This window comes from Stylophora pistillata, chromosome 8 (assembly GCF_964205215.1).
Source record: "Stylophora pistillata chromosome 8, jaStyPist1.2, whole genome shotgun sequence".
In the NCBI taxonomy this organism is placed as follows: domain Eukaryota; kingdom Metazoa; phylum Cnidaria; class Anthozoa; order Scleractinia; family Pocilloporidae; genus Stylophora; species Stylophora pistillata.
Window position 1 is genome coordinate 3053114 of NC_142526.1, and position 23378 is coordinate 3076491.

Here is a 23378-nt window from a genome sequence, read left to right on the forward strand (position 1 = left end):
GGGCTGAGGCCCAAAACAGAAATCTACGGAGCCAAAGCACCCTCGACGTACCGCAGTCTAAGACTTCTTCAGGAAGAAAGAGTTTCCAAAGTGCTGGTGCAAGAGACTGGAACTCACTCCCTATAAAACTTAGGAAAACAACTAGAACAGCCTCTTTTAAATTTAATCTTTTTAAACAACTGAGAGACAGTGACATTAGTAATCAGAAATGTACAGTATAACTAGTTGGTTCCTAATACTTTGAATTAGTTTCTGGTAGTTCTTAAATTACCACTTTTAGTAGTCTTATCTTACCAGTTTTCAGTGTCTTTGAAATATGTAACTTAGAACGATATTGCTTTGTATTTTATTTACTGGACATCTTGTTAAGACCAGCGTTCAATAATGCTGATAGATATTTCCAGTACGAATAAAGCTTTTATCAATATTAAATTATTATCATTATTATTATTATCATTATTATTATTATTATTATTATCATTATCATTATTATTATTACCATTATCATTATTATTATCATTATTATTATTGTTATTATTATTATCATTATCATTATTATTATTAAATATCACGACTTTGAATTGATATTTAAGCCTGCGCCTACTTTGCCTGGAAATAGATGATACTTCTTCGGAGCTGATATTAAAGGTCCACCATCCGGGTATGGAAAAGGTATAGGTTCCGACAAAGAATATGGTCGCCTTTCTTTCTCTTTATTGTCATTATTATTATTATCATTATTATTATTATCATTATTTTTATCATTATTATTGTAATCATTATTATTATCATTATTATTATTCGTATATAAGAACGATCCTTCGCAGTAAAGCACTATTTGAGCAATAGTGGAAATCAGACCTGAAAAAAATTTCAGGCCTGTACGGGATTCGAACCACTGACCTCTGCGATACTAGTGCAGCGCTCTACCAATTGAGCTAACAAGCCAACTGGGAGCAGGCCATCAAATTAATTCGATATAAACCCGTAGATGATAAATCGAACAACAACAAACATATGAAATATATGAGTGAACTGCGGTTATGAGACGTATATAAGAACGATCCTTCGCAGTAAAGCACTATTTGAGCAATAGTGGAAATCAGACCTGAAAAAAATTTCAGGCCTGTACGGGATTCGAACCACTGACCTAGAGCGATACTAGAGCTTTACTGCGAAGGATAATATTGCTTTACTGCGAAGGATCGTTCTTATATACGTCTCATAACCGCAGTTCACTCATATATTTCATATGTTTGTTGTTGTTCGATTATTATTATTATCATTATTATTATTATCATTATAACTATTATCATCATTACTATTATCATCGTTATTATTTTTGTCATTATTATTATTATCATTATTATTATTATCATTATTATTATTATTGTTATTATTATATGCAGTACAAACGTCTGGATGCCGAGAGTAAAGATTAAAAGCTTAGGCTGGGCGGCAAACCGTAACCAGCCACGGCATCGACTAAAACTTATGACAATTACACAATAATTTATGCAAAAAAGAGAACCTGATTACGAGTGATTTGATAAGAGTGTCATAAAAATATATAAATAACTAAATTAAATCCTAAAGGCTTTATTTTTTTTTATTTTTTTATTTTTTTATTTTTTTTTAGTTGCTTTCGCGATTTTTTTTTGTAGGTCGTTTTTGTTATTAAAGTTAGTTTGGGTCTGATAAGAGTCTGATCCTAGAGAACCGAATTTAACAGATGTGTTCCGTATCAATTAATTTGGAAATATACGAGATTATTATTATCATTTTTATTATTCTTATTATTATTATTATTATTATTATTACTATTATTATTATTATTATTATCCAGAACGAGGATGTTGGTGACGGGGATGTTGTCAAGAAAGACTACCCTTCAGCTTCCCGAAGGATAATTGCGGAGTTGTCCATGCATAAGCAAGAGTTTGATCAATATCATATTTCATGACATTTTTTCTGAAATGATAAAAAAAATATTTTTAAGTGGAACAGATGATGTAGGAAATTGATGGGTAGAAATCGCTTCCTAACAAAATCAAGTCGCATGCAACGTAAAAAAAACCAGCTAACGAACGATTTATTCGTACAACAAGCGCAAGCCATCGATTTACTCAGCTCATACTGGAGCAGGGTAAGGGATTGTGTAAGCTTTGTTACTGCACTCAGCCCAACTTCCCGTGTTGCCCTCATGCGCCATTACCGGACAGCGGTACATTAGTTATAGGCATGCGTGGCCTCGGGTCCCGCGCGGTTCTACTTGAGTCTGTAAGCCCACTCGTTCTGTAGTCGTTTCAACAGTTCAACCAAAGCCTCAGTTGTGTTACGAATCGTGTCATCGACTCATCTCTTTCCCCATAACTGGCGATTCATCATTTGTTAGTCATGTGGCACTGCCTTTACTCTCATATGAGACCTTCCCCTAATGCGTAGTCCTGGAAAAAATCATTCTTTGACCGATGATGATCATATATTCGAGTCCGTATCTATTGTAGACAATGCAGATAGTTGTACCAGCTGCAGACGATGAGTGTTGTTGTACTTCTGGAGACAGTCCGAGGGTAGAGCCAGCTTATTTGACATTGGTCATATATGAGTATAGTCTACATGACATATCTCGATAAGTAAGTGGCTGCTGGTCAAGCATACAGTATTATCCATCTTTCGTGACTCTCAGGGCTGCCGTTACTCTTTAAATTAGAACGAAGCGACTGTTTGATATCTGACTCCGTTGGAATTAATCTTTCAGGAAGTATGGCTCTTGCTGTAGTCAGCCAAGATTACTGGAGTGAGATGGAAAGGTGTACGATCAGAGAAAGATGTAAGTTAATGTTCAACAACGAGCTCTTGAGCGATGTGAAGTTTGTTGTGCGAGACACTGAGGCCGGAAGTGAAAGCATGAAGACGATTCCAGCTCACAAGTTCGTGTTGGCGATCAGCAGCCCAGTATTTTACGCCATGTTCTACGGTGAACTAGCAGAGACAAAAGACTCCATCAACATCTCTGACTGCGAATATCGAGGCGTATTGGAGCTGTTCCGCTTTATTTACAGCGATGAAGTGCACTTGAATGCGGACAATGTTATGCAAGTGTTGTATTTGGCGAAGAAATATATGTTTCTTTCTCTTGTTGACAAGTGCATGGAACTTCTTGGAGAGAATGTGGATGCATCAAACGTGTTTCATGTCCTGCAGGTAGCACAGAAATATGAAGCGAAAGAACTGGTGGAAAAATGCTGGAAAGTGATTGATGAACATGGAGACGAAGCTGTGAAAGCGGCTGCTTTCGCAACAGTCGAGAAATCTTTGTTGGAGGAACTAGTGGAGAGAGACTCTTTGAAAGTTACAGAAGTGGAGTTATTTAAAGCTGTGGACTGCTGGGCTGGACATGAATGTGAAAAGAAAAATCTGGCACTAGAAGGGTCCGTGAAGAGAAGAGTCCTTGGAGAAAGGATTGTTGGAAATATTCGTTTCCCGGTCATGGAAGAGAAAGAGTTCGTCGAGGTTGTTCTTGACTGCGAGATATTGACACCTAAAGAAGCTTACAACATGATGAAGTACTTTAATGGCGTGCTTCCTAATCTAGTTGGATTTCTTGAAAGTAAAAGAAGTGGGCCACAACGGGGGTGGTTGGACTCTTTCAAAAATTATTTCAAGCCAGGCGTTTTCGTAAACTACATCCCTAATAAAATTACATGTACTCTTTCGGTTAACAAGACCATAGAACTTCAGGCCGTTCGACTATTTGGTAGTGAGGACAAAGAATATGATGTAGAACTAATACTCTGTGATAATTACGGTTTGAATGTGGCCACTGTGAGGGGCACTTTTTCATCTATACCTATGGAAAGCGACATGGGAAACTATCACGGCTTTGACGTAATATTTGAGCCTGCACCTACTGTGCGAGCAAATAAAAGTTACACCTTCACGGCTGATTTTAAGGGTTCAGCATCCTGTTATGGAAAAGGTAAAAAGTTTGACAAAGAACGTACTCGCCGTACTTCCTCATTTCGAAAATCCACTAATATTTTTAGACGAGATCGTAGTGATGTTGCTGAAAGGCAATTTGCTGAGTTTGCGTATAAATTAAAGTAAATTGCAGACGTTGCATTGTGTGTAAGCTTGTACTTTGTATTATCATATAAATCAGATCCGAGAAAACATGATGTGCATGAGCAGAGTTAAAAAAGGACTATGAATTGTGTGGGATGTCATCTTGATACCCCAACCGTGATTACCTTGTAAGGGAGCAAAAAAGTGAGAGTAAAGTTGAAATTCGTTGCTTTAGTTACTATTGTTTTGCCTCAACTCTGAGATATTCTGCTTAGACCCCCTAACACATGTTGCTTATAGTATGATACGGGGGGTGAGTCTAAAAATCTCCTTCAGAAGTCTTAAACAATCTAGTGCTGATCATACTGGGGTAAGTCGTAAACTTAGGACAGAAATCTTTTTTGTAAAGACGAAAAGAACACGAAAACAAATCTAGCGAGGAACAAGCCGCAAGAAAATGAAATTTGCTATTGTGATAATTGATCGCATATATCTTGCAGCTTTTTTTTTTTTATCACCTTTGCCTTGACGATTTCAAAGTACCGCGTATCATAAAGTATCTAGAAAGTACACTGGGGATTTTGATAAGAGATATTGCCCAGTGAATCCCAAAGAAAAATTGCGGAGTTGTCATGAATAATACTTTGATCACTCTATTTTCTTTCAGTTTATATTTTCGGAAGTGAAAAACAAATGCTCTGATACTGAAGCGTAAGATGTTGGAAATTGATGGGTGGAAATCGAATTGTGACAAAATCAAGTTGCAATGCTCTCAACATGTGCAAACAAATGATTTATTCTCAATCGTGCGACAGGTGCGAACTATCGATTTACTCGAGCTCAATCAGTTTACGTATGACTCATTAACGCAGTTACTTTGGCACCCTCACTACTCTTATCTGAGAACTTTCCCCATTACTTTGTCCTGCTGACGATTGTCTTTTTCATATAGCTGAAGTTATGGTATTACCATAGGTTATGTGTGGCAAAAATTTTCTAAAAATTTCAAGTCCATGATTACAATAGCCACGAGGTCAGTGAAACATCAAAAATAATTCAGTTAAATTCTAAAAAGACTGGCTTGACAACCATCACTTCGATTAGAAGTTCTTATTCAAATTCAGAAACGGTGGCGGGTGTCAATTGCCATCCATTCAATTCCGTTTCCTGTCTCTTGGCGGAGGAAGGATAATGTTAGAGAACACTTCTTTGGAGGATTCTCTTCATAACTTTGTACCTTGCATTTGGTGTGTTTTGTAGTCATTCGTACAAAAAACTATTTAGGTAACAGGGTTACTTTTTGTCCAGTTGTGTCCTTTTTTACAAAACAGTTTAGAACCTGCTTTATCGAGTAAAAAAGTCCTAGTATTTGATCGAAAACACACTCTTATGAGTATGTGAATCAAGACTCGAATGAATTTTTACCTTTAGGGTGCAGATTAAAACTAAAGTATTTCATGCAAACGACAACTACCATATGCTAGCTTTCCTTTTGCTGTTTTAAACGCCCGCTTAATGTCACTGAATTGTGGGAACATATAAACGGCGCGTGTGACATTTTTTTGATCAAAAGGATCTTCGATGCGGATGTAAGGACGGGTCCACTTTTTATCAGAAGGCACTCTCCTTGGGCCCGCAAGACGAACAGATAATACTTGGTGCCAATCGAAGTCACAGTAAAAACTGAAAAATCCCACCAGCAAGTCTCCAAGAGTCGCTGTATTAGTTGAATTATATGAGGTAACAACCGCTGGGAGAGAGTCACTGGTCAGTTTTTCTGCAGTACTGCTGGCGCTTGAAGATGTGGTAAAGTGAGCTGGATTCAATTTCTGTAAGGATGGAAGGACGGGTGGACTACAGCCTCTTTGCAAATAGTAGATCACTAACAGAACTATAGCAAAACCTTTTTGAGAGAAAGAAAAGGAAACTAAAATAAGAGATGCACTTTTTAAGAAGCAAATAGGCTTAAATACTCCTGGCTTTTCGTAAAGCAAAGCACTTTTTCAAAGGACCCCAAATTATTCATTGCTGAAGTTGCCTTTGAAAACGAGTTCCCTGCATAACAATTAAGTACGTAGAAAAGGGGGAGTATTGTCATTAACGTATACGTGTTTAAGAAGACTGTAAAGGAAAACGGTGTATTGCACTGAACGAGGTGTCAAGAGAAGAATTGTATGAACCATGTTAATGCTCTTCAACATTCTTGTTAAAACTGCTATTATAAATGAGGACGTATATTTTTTGCCTTTAGAAGCGTGCGCCAGTGTTGGGTATTAATTACTTTGTGAAAATACCTTTGTTTTGAGGAATAACAATACTAACAATGATAACGAAGGCCTTAAGATGTTAAATTAGATAATATCATTAACAGTAATGAACTGTGGTGAAGTAAGTAGTCACGTCACGTCACTGACCAGAAAGCTTGTGATAAAGTGCTCCAGTGATTCCAGATACTTGAGCCCAGTACTTGATGGTCGTCACCAAAGGAGCGACCCTGGGATCCATTGTGCCATAACACTTTTGCAGATATGTGTTAAATATGGCATTCTGAACATCAACACTAATATCTCCCTCGAGTCCTTCACTGCGGTCTTTGAGTTTTAATATGGGAACAACTGCAGAACTGATCAGCTGAAATTATTTCGAATGGGGCGTTAGATTTTTAAGTCATGCAAAGAGGAAGAAGAAAACCTTTCTCGTCGCAGCAACAATGGACTAAAATGCATTGAAAAATTTAAAGCTGAATGATTTTAAGAGCGAGTTTTTTTCAAGACCGCGTGAGAGGTGGCACATCGACCGAAAAATGACTATCCTCATATTTCAGTCAGAGATGCCTTATAGCGAACTTAGAAAAGTAGTAAGGTTTTTTTTCCTTGACTTGCTTCTTTATCCTAGAAAATTCACCAAAACTGAAACGAGCGTCGGTAGTCGTAAAATGGCAGAAATCAGTGCCCCGAGTAGAGGCTAATGAACTTTGCTCATGAAAAGCGCAAAAGAAAGCAAGCTCGTATCAATTTGACAAATTTGTATAGGAGGAATGAGATAAGGCTTAAGTCCAAAGCGGGACTGTTTCATTTAATTTTGACATCCCGGAACGCTTTTAAAAATCACCAGTATTTCAAAATCCAAATATCGCATTTCGTAGCATATTTTCAATTATCATTTTCACCATGCGGTATAACTCAGAATCGGTTCAGGTTAAGCTCATGATAAGTGAAAATAGTGTTGTTTTCGAGGGTATAAAAAATTAATTTGGGGCTTTTCATTTCCGCACGGAAACCAGGCTGAACTTTGTGAAAATCGCAACATCGTCATTTTCGTCACGACATAATCTAACTAGGCACCCTTGGTTAAATCCGGAATTCCAAGCACATTTTAGAAGTTAGCACCGTGGTCGATCAGGAAATCAATACAGTAAGCTAGCCTTGCGTAGCTAACCACGACAGATTGGTTTTTATCTCTGCTTTCGTTTCAAATTCTCATCCATTTCCCATGGCGGAATTGTTTACAATAACACATTCCTTAAGCTAGCGAGGGCGTCTGTCTTTCTTTGGGTATTCGAACAGCTATAAGTCTTAGGAAAGTTCTGGGGTAAACTTGAGCTTTATTGTGGACTTGAAAGAGGACAATTCAATCATATATAACGGCAGGTGAAATGTTCTTTGCCGAAGATCGATGTTGAAGACAGGAAGCTATCTGATACTACAATGAATTCAACACACTCAAGCGTTTGTCACGCAAGGTCGAAATATTTACAAATACAAAAAACACATTGGATTGTTCCCTTCTTGCGGTTTTTTGGGCCACGAGAATAACACTTCTAAAAAACTAGTTCATTAGATAAATATTGAATGTGTTACCTTAGAAGAGTGTTTCACTGAAAAGCTGAGAGATACAACTGTTGGAGGACTTGACCCCACCCCCTCCCCCGTTGAAAACCCATATGTTAACTTTTAACGGAACATCATTAGACTCAGTCGTGAGTGAAAGAAGACACTGTGGCACGATTTTTCTCGGTGTTTATTATCAAACAGATGACATCGTTAGGTGGAGGGACACTGTAAGTATTATGTTAGAAGAAAACATGATGCATCGATCAATTCAAAGCTTCAACATCGCCTCCCTTCAGGAATTCTAGCTTTTGAAGATTGGTTCCAGCCCCCCTAGGCCAAAAATCATGTTCAAATGCCATGCCCAGGTAGATCTTAGTGGTTCTCAATGGGGTTAACTGTTAGTCGTAAAACGGAAAAAAATTAGCCTTTGGAGGTAAAAATTGAAAAATTTTAACCGCAAGTCCTAAAAATAAGGTAACTGTAAAATAATTCGCATTAGCCGTATAAAATGGCCAAAAAATGTAACCGTTCGGTGTGAAAGCCATCTTTCCATTGAGACCCTCATTACATCGTCACATCTTTCGTAAAAGGCACGCCCAGCAAATTATTTGACTATTCAAGTTCCTAAAGCCATCCGCTTAAGTAATTCCATATTTAAAGTTAAACCACCAGTATTCCACCGGAAAGACTCGACGCTTCCGTTTCCAATTCCCTACCCTACCCAGGCATGGTTCAAAGGACGATAGTCAAAAGCCTGTGGATTTCCCCGGATGTTGAAGCTGCGATTAATTGGTGTATAACGTCACTGACACCAATTCAACATATTTTGAACGTCAAAATCTAAAAAAAGAAATGTCAATTGAAAATGTCTATTTCCTTTTATAGCTATTTGTTGTTTCGCGTTCTGCCTATTAGCTCTTCTAGGTACTCCCCGCTGCGAAGTTAACAAGTTTCACAGCAATGACTAACTAATAAGAAAAATTATAATATAGAAAAGTTTGTTAGAAACACTATTCATGGATATTCGTGGCCGTACAATTACAAGATGGGAACAAGATTGAAATAATTTCAGCCTTGCGTGACCAATGCTTGAGTGTGTCACATCTACACACAGACTGCTTCCCGTCTTCAACGTCTTCGGCAAAGAACATTTGACCTGCCGTTATAAATCATTGAATTGCCCTCTTTCAAGTCCACAATGAAGCTCAAGTTTACCCCAGAACTTTCTTAAGACTTATAGCTGTTCGAATACCCAAAGAAAGATAGACGCCCGCCGCCAGCTTAAGGAATGTGTTATTGTAAACAATTCCGCCATGGGAAATGGATGATAATTTGAAACGAAGGCAGAGATAAAAACCAATCTGCCGTGGTTAGCTACGCAAGGCTAGCTTACTGTATTGATTTCCTGATCGACCACGGTGCTAACTTCTAAATTGTGCTTGGAATTCCGGATTTAACCACGGGGTGCCTAGTTAGATTATGTCGTGACGAAAATGACGATGTTGCGATTTTCACAAAGTTCAGCCTGGTTTTTCCGTGCGGAAATGAAAAGCCCCAAACTATTTCACTTATCATGAGCTTAACCTAAACCGATTCTGAGTTATACCGCATGGCGACAATGGTAATTGAAAATGTGCTACAAAATGCGATATTTGGATTTTGAAATATTGGTGATTTTTAAAAGCGTTCCGTGATTTCAAAATTAAATGAAACGGTCCCGTTTTAGACTTACGTATACCTCAATCCCTCCTATACAAATTTGTCAACTTGATATGAGCTTCCTTTCTTTTGCGCTTTTCATGAGCAAAGTTCATTTGCCTCTACTCAGGGCACTGATTTCCACCATTTTACGGCTACCGACGCTCGTTTCAGTTTTGGTGAATTTTCTAGGATAAAGAAGCAAGTCTGGGAAAAAAAAAAAAACCTAACCACGTTTCTAAGCTCACTAAAAGGTATCTCTGGGCAAAATATGAAGGTTTTCAATTTTTCGATCATGTGCCACATTTTTCGATTTTCACTCGGTCAATTCAAACATTTGCTCTTAATTGTTTTATTTAACATGACTTTTAAGTAAATAGAACTTGTGGAAGTACCATTAGCTTTGTAGGTATCGATTCTTCTCATCTGCAACCACACATTCGCAAACGCAAAGGCAATTCAAAAGGTATACCGAACATTTATCTTACTGGTTCAATGATTAATTAAAAAAAAAAAAAAAAAATCATCCCAAGTACGAATTCAAAAAGATATACATTCCTCAGTCATAGCTATATACAGTTACTTCTACCACAGGGTCTCGAACAATTGTTTGTTAAGTTAGTTTCAAGATAATAAGAGGAATACTTGCTAAGAAGAGCAAAGAGGTCGAATAGACTTCCCAGCTTGCGCGTACCACACCTGCCATGTTTACTCCACGAGCATATGATAAGACTGCTTTTGCAGAGGAAGATGATTCACTTCCTACCCTAAACCACCTTTTTTACGTTGCCTCAGTGGAAGTGCAATTATACTGGTATAAGACCATCGAGGCATGGCTTCAACCGTGAGAGCGTGATGTAAAAAGAAAGGCGAACGCTGAACATGTGAAGTGTGGAAGTTCACTCTTTCTATCGTTTGGTTTGCCGTTCTGCTCTTGTTCTACGGGAATAGTTAATGTGCAACAGTAGCCAATACGATAGAAGAGCTTAAAGTACTATGTGATTCTAATCGAAACAGAGAGAAAGAATTGTACGTCTCAAAAAGGAAATTTAATGCAAATATTTATGGCCAGTGAAGGTCACCTCACGTGAGATATGAAAGCCGGAAATTAAACATTAATAAAAGGTTGAATTTCTGTAAATTATATTGCAGCGATCGTTTTGAGATAAGAGAGAGTGCCTACTGAGTCTATAATGAAATGGCAGTTTTACAAGCAACTGAAAAAAAATTGATTTGAAATAAGAATTACACCACCGCTGTAAGTGAGAGAATTGTGTGGGAATAAGCAAATCGAGTTTTAAATCATGGTATTTCGGTGATTCACAGTAGGATTTCTTTCACTGAAATTATCTCGCGAGTTTATCAACTAACCAAGTCTAGAGAATGTTGTTTTTTTTTTCTTGAAAATCTCTCTTGCATAACTTGGACAGTATTTTGCAGAGTCATTGCAGGCGAGACTTGCATGATATAAGCCTTAGTCAAAGACAAGTCAAGACACGACCTATCGAAACTATTGATTTCATTGCAATCTTATTTCAGCAAAAGACTTCAATTTTCCCAAGACAGTGCGTCGCATATAAGCGACAATATTTGAATGCTTAAAAGTTGAACATTATTCTGCAAGAAATTGCATAATAAGCTGACGCATGATTAATATTTACAAACAAGTACCCCAAGTATTACAAGTGTGATCGGTTGAAAACCTTACCTCAGTATTCAATGATGGTCTTGAGTTCAAAGCACCTCGGATTCGACTCAGAATCTGTAATCCCGACTCAAAGTCGTAAAATGTTTGGCTTTCCGTACGAATGAGGGCCAAGTCGACATCACAACCTTCGATTGCAAAGCTTGTTGTCGAAGACCCGACCAAGATAAGTTTTCGATTTGGATAGATCTGTTTTATGTTTTGCTCTAAACCCTCACACCATCTTTTCTTCTTTCTTGTGGTTGCATTACTTTCTTTCACAGATTCGTATTTCTGAATGATATCGCAAGTAAGTAAATCTCGCGGGTGTGCAAACGCAAATGCCGCCATCATTTGTTATGAAGTGAACACTTGGTTCCCGGAAATAGAAATGACAATAGATCTTTCTCAGAACTGGCAGCTAGACCACTTACCGGGGGCTAGACAGTGAATGAGAAAATTTTCCGGGGACGGGAGGCTAAGATGTAAAAGTTCAAATTCGCTTGGCCTTGCTTAGTAGACCCAACGACGATGTGTCCTGTGCTGAGGAACAAATAACGATTACCACAACAACAACGGTAATAACTTGAACAAACAACCAGTCTGCATTAAAAATTTTGCATATATTGCCAAATTAAATCCCTTCCTTCATCAGAAGAAGCCGCAAAGTCTGATTCTGCTGAGAAAATTGTGCTAAGTTTGTATCTGTATTTGTTTTTATCATGTAGAGACTGGAAACCAGCGGTAAAGCACAGAACCACAAAATCGAGGCTCAGCTAGGATAATAAAAACATGGCGGCAGTATATGTTGGCCCATGAAAGAAGTACTTGTTTTTCAGTCATGGATTTTGAATTTAAACTGAAAACGAACGAGCAGAGGGAAAGAGTAGAGGATAAATTTGATTTTGAAGGTTGCAAAGTAGGTCGAGGAACCTATGGACACGTTTATAAAGCTAAACAAAAAGATTGGTAAGAACATACACAAGTGCTAATTGCATTCGAGGCTGTTTACATCAATTCGTTATTTTACAGTCGTCTTATTGGTTTTGTTTGCTTTTATTGCCAGTCCAAATGGGAAATATTTCGCCCTTAAGCAGATCGAAGGAACAGGGATCTCGATGTCAGCTTGCCGTGAGATAGCAGTGAGTCATCAAGACATTTATGTTGTCGGCAAATGAATAAAAGCACGAATTCGAAGTAATCGTGTACATGTGTGCGCGAACCAGTTTTGTTTTAATTTTTTTCTATTGGTGGTTATAGCCTAAAAAAGTGGAGATTATAAGTCAGACATCACATTTGTGATCATACCTTGTGATAATGTTTTCATGTATTTTTTTTTATTCAGCTTCTTAGAGAGTTGAAACATCCAAATGTAATTGCCTTGCAACGTGTGTTTCTGTCGCATGCTGATAGGAAAGTTTGGCTTCTTTTTGATTTTGCAGAGCACGATCTATGGGTGAGTGGTAAATCTTCTTTTTTAGCTTTGGATTTTTTTCAACCAAAATTCATCCCGTGAGAAGAAAAACATGCACAAATATCTAAATAGCTGAGCTTTTGTCTTTTCACATGTAGCTTATAACCAGTGTTTTCCCTAATTTTAAGGACTACAGGTACACTGTATGAGAAATTTTCAAACTGGTAGAGGAACCCTTTAGTGGCTGAATTTTCAAGAATTCCAAGCAATTTTTGGGCAATACTAAGAAATACTGAAGGTGGTAAATTTTACAAGTACTGTGACTTCCTGAAAAAAAGAACACATTTCCATTTGAAAGGATAACCAATTGTGCATACCGTGATTTTTTTGATGAATACTTCAAGGTGAATCCTTTAGATTATGTGTACTGTGGTATTTTCTTTTCATCTGTTCCCAAAGCACATCATCAAATATCATAGAGCATCCAAGGCCCAAAAGAAGGCTGTCCCTGTGCCCAAAGGAATGGTTAAGTCTTTGCTCTATCAGATATTGGATGGCATCCATTATCTTCATTCTAACTGGGTTCTGCATAGAGACTTGGTAACTATCTATAATGACAACATCTTATTGCATAGTTTGTAGGACATGTAGTTTTTGGCGAGTACAATTTTGTTATAAATTACACTTTCTCTTATCCAAGATGTGATATTGTATTAACATAATATAATGTGGCCCCAAGAAAAATAAAATTCTAATTTGCCATGAGTAGTACAAACTCAAACAATACACATACTTGACATGAGTGAAGAAATACATACTTGTGAAAGTGTTTCAGTTACATGTTGTTCTCAGTTAAAATGACATTTTTTTTTTACCTTCCTGAAAATTGAACTGCTTTTTATTTGATAGAAAAACAAGAAAAACTAAGCAAAAAACCCCCAAACCATTATAGACATGCTTCAGGTTAAGGATAAATGCCTGTTGTTTTTAGCGATTTGCTGCAAACATATGTTTGAAAGGGTGCTGGTCAGGAGGCACATCTGCCAGGATGCTTACCTAACGGGGGGCAAATGTGAATTTTCACTGACTTAACCAAATCGAATTTTAAATTGATCAAGTGAAAGGAAAATTCAAAGTTATTTTTATTAAAACATCTGCTAGAATGTAACACCAGCTGACTTAGATTTAGATTGAGCTGTAATTTTTTTTTTCCCTTTGTTTACTGTTTTAGAAACCAGCCAATATACTTGTTATGGGTGAAGGGCCAGAAAAAGGAAGAGTGAAAATTGGTTAGTAGTAAAATTGCTGATCATCGTAGAAATTTTTGATGGAAATAGAGAAAAATGAATAAGGCCAATTCCACGTTGCGGACGTGACATTTAGAGGCAAAATTTGAGTATTAAATGTCTCCTAAAGCCAGATCCAAACTATTTGAATTGAAATGAGTCATGTCTTAAAAATTACCCCTGAAGTACCTTTTATTTTTCCAGAAAACATTTTGACTATCTCTTAGAGATCCAGAGAAAATAATTTTTCAAAGTGTGTTGCGGATGTGACTCCTAAAACAACTATTGATTTGAATTGCTTTTGGTTAGTTCAAATTTCCTGTGAATTGAAAACCTTAAAAAAAAAAAACTGCATACGGGTTATTCTACATGAGACATGAAAATTTGACAGATTTTCAAATTCAAAATATGAGAGCGAAACTTATTTTTAATGAAAGCTTATACATAGTTCTATAAGAATCCAAATCTAGATTGGCAGCAGTGGCCATGCCCAGGGTGTGTGACACCATTGTTTTTTAGGGTTTTTATTAACCGAATAAGCCATTTTACATACCAATATCTAATTTGCTATATCTCAAAGAAATTGATTGCTATGAATCAGATTTTGAGATCTTAACTACTCACTAGGATGGGCCTTTCAATGCCAAAAGAAAAAAATTCTCAAACATTTAATGCCTCAGGCGTACAAAGACATAAAAAGTGTTGCGGACTGAGTCATACCTTCAGGGTATGACTCAGAGCAACATTTATTTAATTTCTGTGTAGGTTCTCAACTGTTTCAGGTCTTATTTATGCTGCACTTATAGTTAAGTATTATGATAATTTTGACACCCCAGCTTGCTCAAATTTGTCAACTATTTAAGAGATATCGGGTTGCGGACATGACCGTTGCGGACATGACACATTTGTAAAAACCCAGAAAACCTCATAAAATTTTCAAACATGAGAAGATATGTTGATATTTAATGACACAAATGATAATTATAGACATATTATGATATATGTAAAGCTATCACTTTTTTTACAATTGTCCAAAATATAGATGCCCTTTGACGCACAGAATGACCTAGACCATCAAAGTTTTTATATATTATTTGTTATTTATTTCCCAATTTACAGATAAAAGCAATAAAAACAGCATTTTTACTTCAGTGGCATTACTCTGAACATTATTAGTGGTGAATGGAAAGCTCTTTCCTGAACATCCCCAAAATGTCACGTCTGCAACAAATATTGGTCACATCCGCAACACATTTTTATTTCTTATATATATTATTTATTTCCCAATTTACAGATAAAAGCAATAAAAACAGCATTTTTACTTCAGTGGGATTACTCTGAAAGTTATTAGTGGTGAATGAAAAGCTCTTTCCTGAACATCCCCAAAATGTCACGTCTGCAACAAATTTTGGTCACGTCCGCAACACAATATTTTTGTTAATAAATCCATGGTAACAAGTAATTTCTATAATATCTTTTCACATTTAGGAAGCACAACTACTATTGCATTTAGTTAGTGGATAAAGAGATTATTAACTTATCCAAAACCAAATTCTCCAAAACCAACATCATGAGGATCGTATGACAGACAATTAAAGAAGAATTAGCAAATAATGAGATCTTGGAATAACAGGTTTAATAGCATGTTTATTGCACACAGGGTTGATAATGTTAGAATCAGGAGAAATTCCTCTATTTCATTGATATTCATACTGAAATTAGATTGTACAAATTTTTCATTATTTCATCAGCTGACATGGGATTTGCCAGGCTGTTCAATGCTCCGTTAAAACCTCTGGCTGATTTGGATCCTGTGGTGGTCACATTCTGGTACAGAGCCCCTGAGTTATTGCTGGGTGCCAGACATTACACAAAAGCTATAGGTACACAAAATATCGCTGTTAATGAGAGTTGCAAACGTTTATATTTGATAGAAATATTTTAGAACTCTGGAAAACCTATTTTACAAAATGATAGTAATGAATGTTTTAAAAATTTGAAGGTGTTGGGTGGCTTGAAAAGAGTTGAGGCTTGAACATTTTTAACTTGATCCCTGACTCACCATCGTTGTAAGCAATGAAGTGATTGAGAGCAGCTTTCATGAAGTTTTTGCACAAATAAAGTTTTCAAAGAATTACCAGATTGCATTTTAAGCTTCTACTAAAAGCATTGTATACTTTGTAGACATCACTGGGAAAGAAATTATTTTTGTGGGAACGTGTAACTACAAGTATGCATTCTTCTTGCTGATGAGCATTTCCTTTCAAGTTTCTGCTTTCAATTTCAAGTTTCTGCATTCAATTTCAAGTTTCTGCATTCAATTTCAAGTTTCTGCATTCAATTTCAAGTTTCTGCATTCAATTTCAAGTTTCTGCATTCCATTTCAAGTTTCTGCATTCAATTTCAAGTTTCTGCATTCAATTTCAAGTTTCTGCATTCAATCTCAAGTTTCTGCATTCAATTTCAAGTTTCTGCACAGTCTAGGATTCATTGGTGTGCTCTCAGCTTGCTGAGATATGGAACTGAGTGCAGACACTACATGCTGCATGTACTTAACACCATGGGGTTCTTGTGTACTTTAAGATGTAATTCTTTACCACATGGCAAGTCTAGAATAACATTTCATCATACATTTTTCCACTATTAAGTTGTGCAATTAAGTTCTTTGTGCTTCACTATTTCTCCAGATATATGGGCAATAGGATGTATTTTTGCTGAATTGTTGACGTGTGAACCAATATTCCACTGTCGTCAAGAAGATATCAAGACAAGCAATCCTTATCACCATGAACAGCTTGATCGAATTTTTAATGTGATGGGATTTCCACAAGGTGAGACCTTTCTGAGTGGGCCAGTTTTCTCTAGTCAGATCTGACCTGTGCAAGTACAGTTCACGTTCATGTAATTCCATTCTATATCCATTCTTCAACCGCCGCCCAGTTAGCCCAATGGATAGTGCGCTGGACTTTTGTGCGGGAGGTCGAGGGTTGGAGCCCCGGCCGGACCAACGCTCAAGGTCTTAAAATAATTGAGAAGAATATGCTACCTTTCTTTAACATCAAGAAATGGTTAGATATTCTAGTCTTCTCGGATAGGGACGAATAAATGGAGGTCCCGTCTCCTGCAGGGTTGGGGGCAGGAGACGTTGATTTCCCACACACGAGATTACTGTGTGATGGATGTCCTCCCCTGGGGTGGGATGGGTGGGTTTACTGGGCCCGCAGTAATTGGCGCAAGCTGTTGCGCTGTCCCTGCCGGTTGGCGAATCTAAATAAACTAAACTAAACTAAACTTCATTAATGTTTGCGCTGTCTCCAAAAGCTCACTTTGGAACTTTTTTTTAATTTTTCAGAGAAAGACTGGGAGGACATCAGGAAAATGCCAGAACATGGCACACTGCAAAAAGACTTCAGAAAAACTAAGTAAGTCTGTTTACCTGTTTAAACGTGTTTATTTTAAAACTGGAGTATTATGCAATATCATGCCATTCGCAAGTTTTTATTGGCCTAGACAACATGGTAGATGAAATGATAAGCCATAGTCGAACCACAACAAGAAGTCCCTCGGACCACTTTACGTTTTGGGTTGTTTATTTATTAGCAAAATTCCTCAGCGTAATTGTACACTTGTACATCAAGAACACAATTTCCTCGCAATAAGTTTTTGGATTGTCTTTTTATTTTGTTGTTGTTTCCTTTTTTAGTTATGTCAATGCTAGTTTATGGAAATATATGGAGAAACACAAAGTCAAACAAGAAAGCAGAGCGTTTCAACTGGTAAGACTTTCTCGTCTTTTCTGTTTGGTATCCCGTACGTTCACACTTCTTGAGAGATGATTATTATCCATTTTTACGTAGATGTATGTAAAACGTGTAATGCACATACGAGATGCTGTAACACTTTGATTCATTATTTCCGAACAGCCTAGATGGTAAATGCATCTTTAAATTACTTGCAAATACTGTGTGATAACTTCGTGAACGTGCGAGTTGACATGTACAACAATATAGCTTGTCTTTTGTATATCCTGCAGTGAAGAAGTCTTTCACTTGGCCGTCATGATTGATATAGGGTTAGACTGGAAAGAGGGAGAAGTGGGTCGGTAATAGGGCAAGACGTCTGCTAATATCTCCTCTAACCTTTCCTTCTGCTTCCCCTTTACCTATCGTCCATTCCCTCAGAACAAATCTATCAAAGATTTTCACGTAGAAATACGTCGCGAAGCGCTTGCTCACCAAACAAAAGGTCTAGAATAAAAGCATAAAAATTTTAATATTTTGCAATTTTACAGCTGGCCAAGTTATTAGTAATGGACCCAAACAAGAGAATCACCTCCGACCAGGCTTTGCAAGACCCTTACTTCAAAGAAGAACCACTGCCAACACCAGAGTAAGTAAAATATACCCCTCCGATAAGCCTTCTGGAGTTGATGGCTGAGTTATATCCGGGGCCCCCGTATGCTGGCCATATTAGAGGGAGGTAATTTTTCTTCTTAACTATCGCTAATATATTGTTAATGCCACAAGTGGTAAGCTCTTTTTGATATTTTAAACGCTCTTTGGCACACGCACTTTCAAATATAGGTTGGTATGTCTTGTCCTGAATCGCTGCCCAACCCGAATCAGTATAATAATAATAACAATCTTTTATTAGGAAGCTCCATCACAATAGTGGTTTACATAGAGGTCCTAAATACTAGATGTGTCTTATATAAAAGTACAATTAAAGTAGAGAAATTTGAGCTAAAATCGAAATATAAAAATGATTACAACATATACACTGCAAAAATTAATATTAATAAAAAAGAAAAAGAAAAAAAAAACTTTATTATGTAAGTATCGATAAATACTTAATTATATAGGTATCGATAAAAGTACCACTCTGTTGTTTTTTTTTCCAGGTGAGAGGGGCGGAGAAGGGCTTATTAGAGAGGGTGGGTGGGTGGGTGGGTGTGTGTGTGGGTGTAAGGGATGTCTGTGTGGGATGTGTGTGTGTGTGTGGGATGTATGTGTGTGTGTGTGTGTGTGTGTGTGTGTGTGTGATGTGTGTGTGTGTGTGTGATGTGTGTGTGATGTGTGTGTGTGGTGTGTGTGATGTGTGTGTGTGTGTGGTGTGTGTGTGGTGTATGTGTGATGTGTGTGTGTGTGTGTGTGTGTGATGTGTGGAGGGGAGACTTTTGTTGCTAACCATTTCTTAACAGGGGACTTAACAATATAGGTGTTATTTTCTTGATAATTTTTGCTTTCAAACAATCGCGAGCAAACGTTTTCAATAGCGTTACCATTGGGGAAAGAAAGGAGATAGTACACGGAGTGAAATTTTTTTTTTGTTTCATTTTAGTGCGTTTGGAGGAATGACGATTCCTTATCCTAAACGAGAATTTCTCAATGATGATGACAGCGATTCCAAATCCAGCGCTGCAAAGGTAATGAAATTCTCTCATTTTCATCATCCAGTAAAGCTCAGCAAATAAAATGTTGCTTAGGGAATCATTACTTGAGAACGTTTTAATCGGAACGAACTGACTTACATTTGGCGTTTACCATACATGGGATCTACGTACATGCAGCTTTATTGATACAACGTGAAGTTCACACTGCACCACCTTGAGAAGAGTCATGTACACGTGTAACTATATTCACAGTATCCTGGGGACATATTGGGCCAACGTTAGCCATATGCTAGAGAGGCCTGACAGCCTTGCCCTATTGTGGTATTGGCACCACAATACATGTATTGTTCATACGAATTTGTTGATAATCATCCAGTATTAGGCCAACGTTAGATATGTATTACCTTCTCTTTACCAAACGACCTGACTGTACGCTGATACCTTTAGCACACATTAATTGGTTTTCCATACAGAGCATAATTATGCCCATAGAGAGATTCATACAGAGATTCAGGAGGGGCGGCAGAATACCTATTAACTCCACCGTTGTAAAAGGCTATGAAAAGGTGTTTAACATCCCAAATATGACAAAGTACAAGAAAAAATGTACTACTGTATAATTTTGTACATGTAGTTCTTGACTGGTAACATTTCCATGCGATTAAAATGATTGCAAACCTTCTTTTAGTCCTACATTTGAATATATATTCCTCGCTTATCAACCCGACCGACTATTACATGACGCAGCATACCTCCAATGAGCAAAACTATTATCTAGAGTATCATCACACCGTACAAAAGGAAGAATTATGTAGCAAGTTTACCTGAGGAAATAACCTCAGAGTGATTTCAGCTAACATCACGACTCATAGTGGTTTTTAGTCAGCACATGCATGTAGCCTTAACGTTCCATAACCAATCACATTCCCCTTCCCACGATGACAGTAGCAGGCCAGAATTAGACGAGGTACACAGTGAAAATTACAGTGTCTTGATCTCGCTAAGCCAGGCCAACATTTGAATTAACACTTCCAGACTAACCCAGGCAAGCAAGAGAACTCGGACACTAACGGGCAGCCGAGTGCTAAAAGAGTGCGCGTTGTCCCTGCTCACACCAATGAACAGTATCAGGTAATGTATGATGACGTCACTGTTTCAGTGATAGGGACTGTTCTATGTGCTATTCGGGGGCACCACTGAATTGAGCCCCTGGGTTTCCCTGATGCACGTGGTCAGTAATCGAAGCCTTAACAACCGCGTTTTAAACACACTGACACACGTTCGTTTGACATATAAGTTAACATCGCTGCATAATAGCTGTACAGGTATATTTAAAAGTCCAGTCTCGTTCCGATCGTCTGCGTTTATTCTAGTCTAAATTAAATACATTTCCCGGACATCGCTTAAGAGCAATTAGGTCGGGATCGCCTGTGTTTAGGTCGTTAGTGATCGTCTGGGGGACGACCCGGATTATGATATAAAAACATGTAAGGGAAGGGTTTATTCAGGAAAGGAAAGTCCGAGTTTATTTAAAGCTTATTTGTTTATTAGTTGCTTTACTGATTCTCACTTTTCACAGGTATTTATTCATCGGTTTAAAATATATTTTGTTCACCAAATTCTTCACTTTAGCCCGCAGGAAGCGCGACAATGCTAAACAAAGTGATAATAATATATTTTTTAAGAAAGTAGTGCTGTGTTACAAAAAAAAAAAGGAAGAAAAAAACTTGAAACAATTATAAGCAACCAAACAACTGAGAAACAAACAAGTGAACACAACAAAACAATTAAAAGGCAACTTCTAAAACAAAAATCGAACGTACAAAAGACAAAAAAAGTGAAATGGAAAGAGACAACATTTAACAAGTAATTTCCAGCAAGAAATCAGGACGCGCCTGCAAAATTGAATCAACACGTATGCTGACAAACAGAATTGAATAAAAAAAAAAAAAAATCGGCTCTGATTCAAAATCAACAACTTACCCTTAAGCTTGAGCTTTGTAGTAAAGGTAGTAAAGGAAAACTCATATGCTTTTGAATGTGCTGATGATTTAAATGTACATTAAAACGCTAATGAAGCAAGTAACGTTAAAACGCTGTGTAAGTACATGCTTGGCGGTACCTGTTGATAGATTATCATTGCCCAGTATCTGAGCAACCCACCCCTCCCTTAGCCCAGCATTATCCCCAACTTGTTATCAGTTGACCGTTGCAAGGTTGGGGGAGGGGTAGGTGCGCATTTGCTTAAACACTGACATTGATCCAACCGTGTTCACTCACACGTGCTCTCTCAAACTCAAAACTTTTCTTAGTTCAGTGCTCAAATACATGTGAACATCTCATCCTCCCTTGGTTCAAACATAATATCATGTCTTCAGCAACAAATTCTCTTGATCTTTCCTTGTCGCATGTAACTGGTTTAGAGAATTCGATCGCATATCAAGTTGATTCTCATTGATGGTCAGAAGTTGTTTATTCTCGTGTTCTTCATGGTGGTTTACGTTTCAACAAGATACCTCTTGTCACTAGTCTCTAGTCATTTTTATTGCTGACATGTCATCACAGGGTAAATCTCCTCTCTAACATATTTTCTTTGTATTATTATTTGTTTTCTTAGCAAAAGCAACAATCGTTCCAATTCCAAGGACAAAATAATCAACAGACTCAGTCCTCTGGCGGTCAGCAGCCGAGTCACGTGGGGCGATTCCTTCATCAGCAGTTTCCTACAAATAACACTCAGAATCAGTCTACCCCAACCAACAGGCAATTCTGAATTCGCACAACGAATTGGTTACTAAGAGTGTTTTGCTGGGACATTTTCTACTCATAGTTGTGCCCTTTGTTGTGAAAATGGGCCATGTGGTGTCATATTCGCGCTATCAACAAAAATTATGTTGATTTGTAAGCTGTCACTAGAGAGGTAAACTTGAATCAATGCATTGGGAGATTCTGAGAAGTGCACTTCTCTAGGTAGACGTACACTTTCAATAGATTCATTGCTTATACGCAGTCATTTGTTTTCGGATAAAGATTTATTGTGATTATTATTGTATTGGACGACAGTCATTGGTTTCGCTAAAATGTGGTGTTTTCTCCCAGTATGTTACGGCACTGAACACTAGGAAGCTGCAGATGTCGTTCTGTGTCACTCAGAGCACTTCGAGTTTCACAACGGCAAGGGGCCATTAACATCTTTTTCAGGCCGCAGACATTTTACTTACAGTGATCGCAGATTAAATGGATGTAATGGAATTATTTTCCTTTAAAGAGTTCTCAGAAAATTTAAAGCACGCGGTTTATTTGGTAACCTACGTTTCATTTTGCCAGCATTGTTTTACCTGAGAGGATGTTGGTTTACATTTGGAAAACAAGGGCGTGCAATTCCATTTTACTCTGGCAAACAAACACCTGAAATTTAGTGCAATGTCAGACTTTCATTCCTTCAGATTAAATCAATTGTTTTGTCTTGAACGTTTCAGCACATGCTGTTGGCACCACAAACTTTTTTGTATTACAGGGAAGAAGCGATCCTTCATTGTTTCTCTCTCTCGAAGTCCTCATAATCTTCGTGACTGCCACTTTTCCATCGACTTACACTTGTCTATAAGGACCATTGAAAAACAAAATATTGCCCTGTACAAATAAATGAAATTGTTAAAGATTTTTGTTAAAAGAATGTCAGTAGTTGCAAAACTTTGTCTGCCTCAGTAAAGATATAATTATTTTTTAGTATTTTTATAATCGAGGATAGCTTGGTTTTGTAGTCATCACCCTGCGTTAGATATGAAAGCTAAAGCGGATGTACGACAGATTGTTTCTCAGAAACGCAAGTCAATTTTTGAAGACATTATCTTTCGAAACCTTTGAGTATACAAGAGGAAATGAATGATGAAATATTTCGCCCCTATCCAATATTCTCTTGTAAAGAAAGAAAAATGCCAAAAATCACCAAGTTTTCATGTGCTTTAAAACCCTTTAACTAAATGGCGATCTTAGATAGAAA

At 37.4% G+C, this 23378-nt stretch overlaps 3 protein-coding genes across 4 annotated transcripts; 2 read left to right on the forward strand and 1 right to left on the reverse strand.

Annotated features, from left to right (window-relative positions):
* Positions 1-2273: 2273 nt before the first annotated feature.
* LOC111347482 (BTB/POZ domain-containing protein 6-like) lies at positions 2274-4302 on the forward strand. The gene is made up of 2 exons (XM_022954721.2): positions 2274-2636; positions 2762-4302. The coding sequence occupies exon 2, from the start codon at positions 2767-2769 to the stop codon at positions 4108-4110; it is 1344 nt and encodes a 447-aa protein (XP_022810456.1). The 5' UTR covers positions 2274-2636; positions 2762-2766; the 3' UTR covers positions 4111-4302.
* Positions 4303-4840: 538 nt separating this feature from the next.
* Positions 4841-11898, reverse strand: LOC111347483 (poly(A) RNA polymerase GLD2). Its single transcript, XM_022954723.2, has 3 exons — positions 11308-11898; positions 6483-6699; positions 4841-5971 (listed from the first exon to the last, which is right to left on the reverse strand). The coding sequence occupies exons 1-3, from the start codon at positions 11635-11637 to the stop codon at positions 5514-5516; spliced, it is 1005 nt and encodes a 334-aa protein (XP_022810458.1). The 5' UTR covers positions 11638-11898; the 3' UTR covers positions 4841-5513.
* A 148-nt stretch (positions 11899-12046) lies between these two features.
* Positions 12047-23051, forward strand: LOC111347480 (cyclin-dependent kinase 8). 2 transcript variants are annotated; one of them, XM_088730098.1, is made up of 13 exons: positions 12047-12252; positions 12350-12425; positions 12629-12739; positions 13157-13297; positions 13929-13986; positions 15735-15866; positions 16671-16814; positions 17336-17405; positions 17687-17759; positions 18275-18372; positions 19324-19408; positions 20411-20506; positions 21993-23051. In XM_088730098.1, the coding sequence occupies exons 1-13, from the start codon at positions 12089-12091 to the stop codon at positions 22146-22148; spliced, it is 1404 nt and encodes a 467-aa protein (XP_088586224.1). In that variant the 5' UTR covers positions 12047-12088; the 3' UTR covers positions 22149-23051. The 2 variants fall into 2 exon arrangements, with proteins under 2 accessions (XP_088586224.1, XP_088586225.1); XM_088730099.1 differs by lacking the exon at positions 20411-20506 and having other exon boundaries at positions 12075-12252.
* Positions 23052-23378: the final 327 nt, after the last annotated feature.

Coding starts and splice junctions, on each gene's coding strand:
- LOC111347482 (XM_022954721.2), top strand. CDS start 2,767: ATGGCTCTTGCTGTAGTCAGCCAAGATTACTGGAGTGAGATGGAAAGG.
- LOC111347483 (XM_022954723.2), bottom strand. CDS start 11,637: ATGATGGCGGCATTTGCGTTTGCACACCCGCGAGATTTACTTACTTGC. Junction 6,700..11,307: donor GACCATCATTGAATACTGAG/GTAAGGTTTTCA, acceptor AAATAATTTCAG/CTGATCAGTTCTGCAGTTGT. Junction 5,972..6,482: donor ACTTTATCACAAGCTTTCTG/GTCAGTGACGTG, acceptor TCTCTCAAAAAG/GTTTTGCTATAGTTCTGTTA.
- LOC111347480 (XM_088730098.1), top strand. CDS start 12,089: ATGTTGGCCCATGAAAGAAGTACTTGTTTTTCAGTCATGGATTTTGAA. Junction 16,815..17,335: donor TGTGATGGGATTTCCACAAG/GTGAGACCTTTC, acceptor TTAATTTTTCAG/AGAAAGACTGGGAGGACATC. Junction 19,409..20,410: donor CCAAATCCAGCGCTGCAAAG/GTAATGAAATTC, acceptor TAACACTTCCAG/ACTAACCCAGGCAAGCAAGA.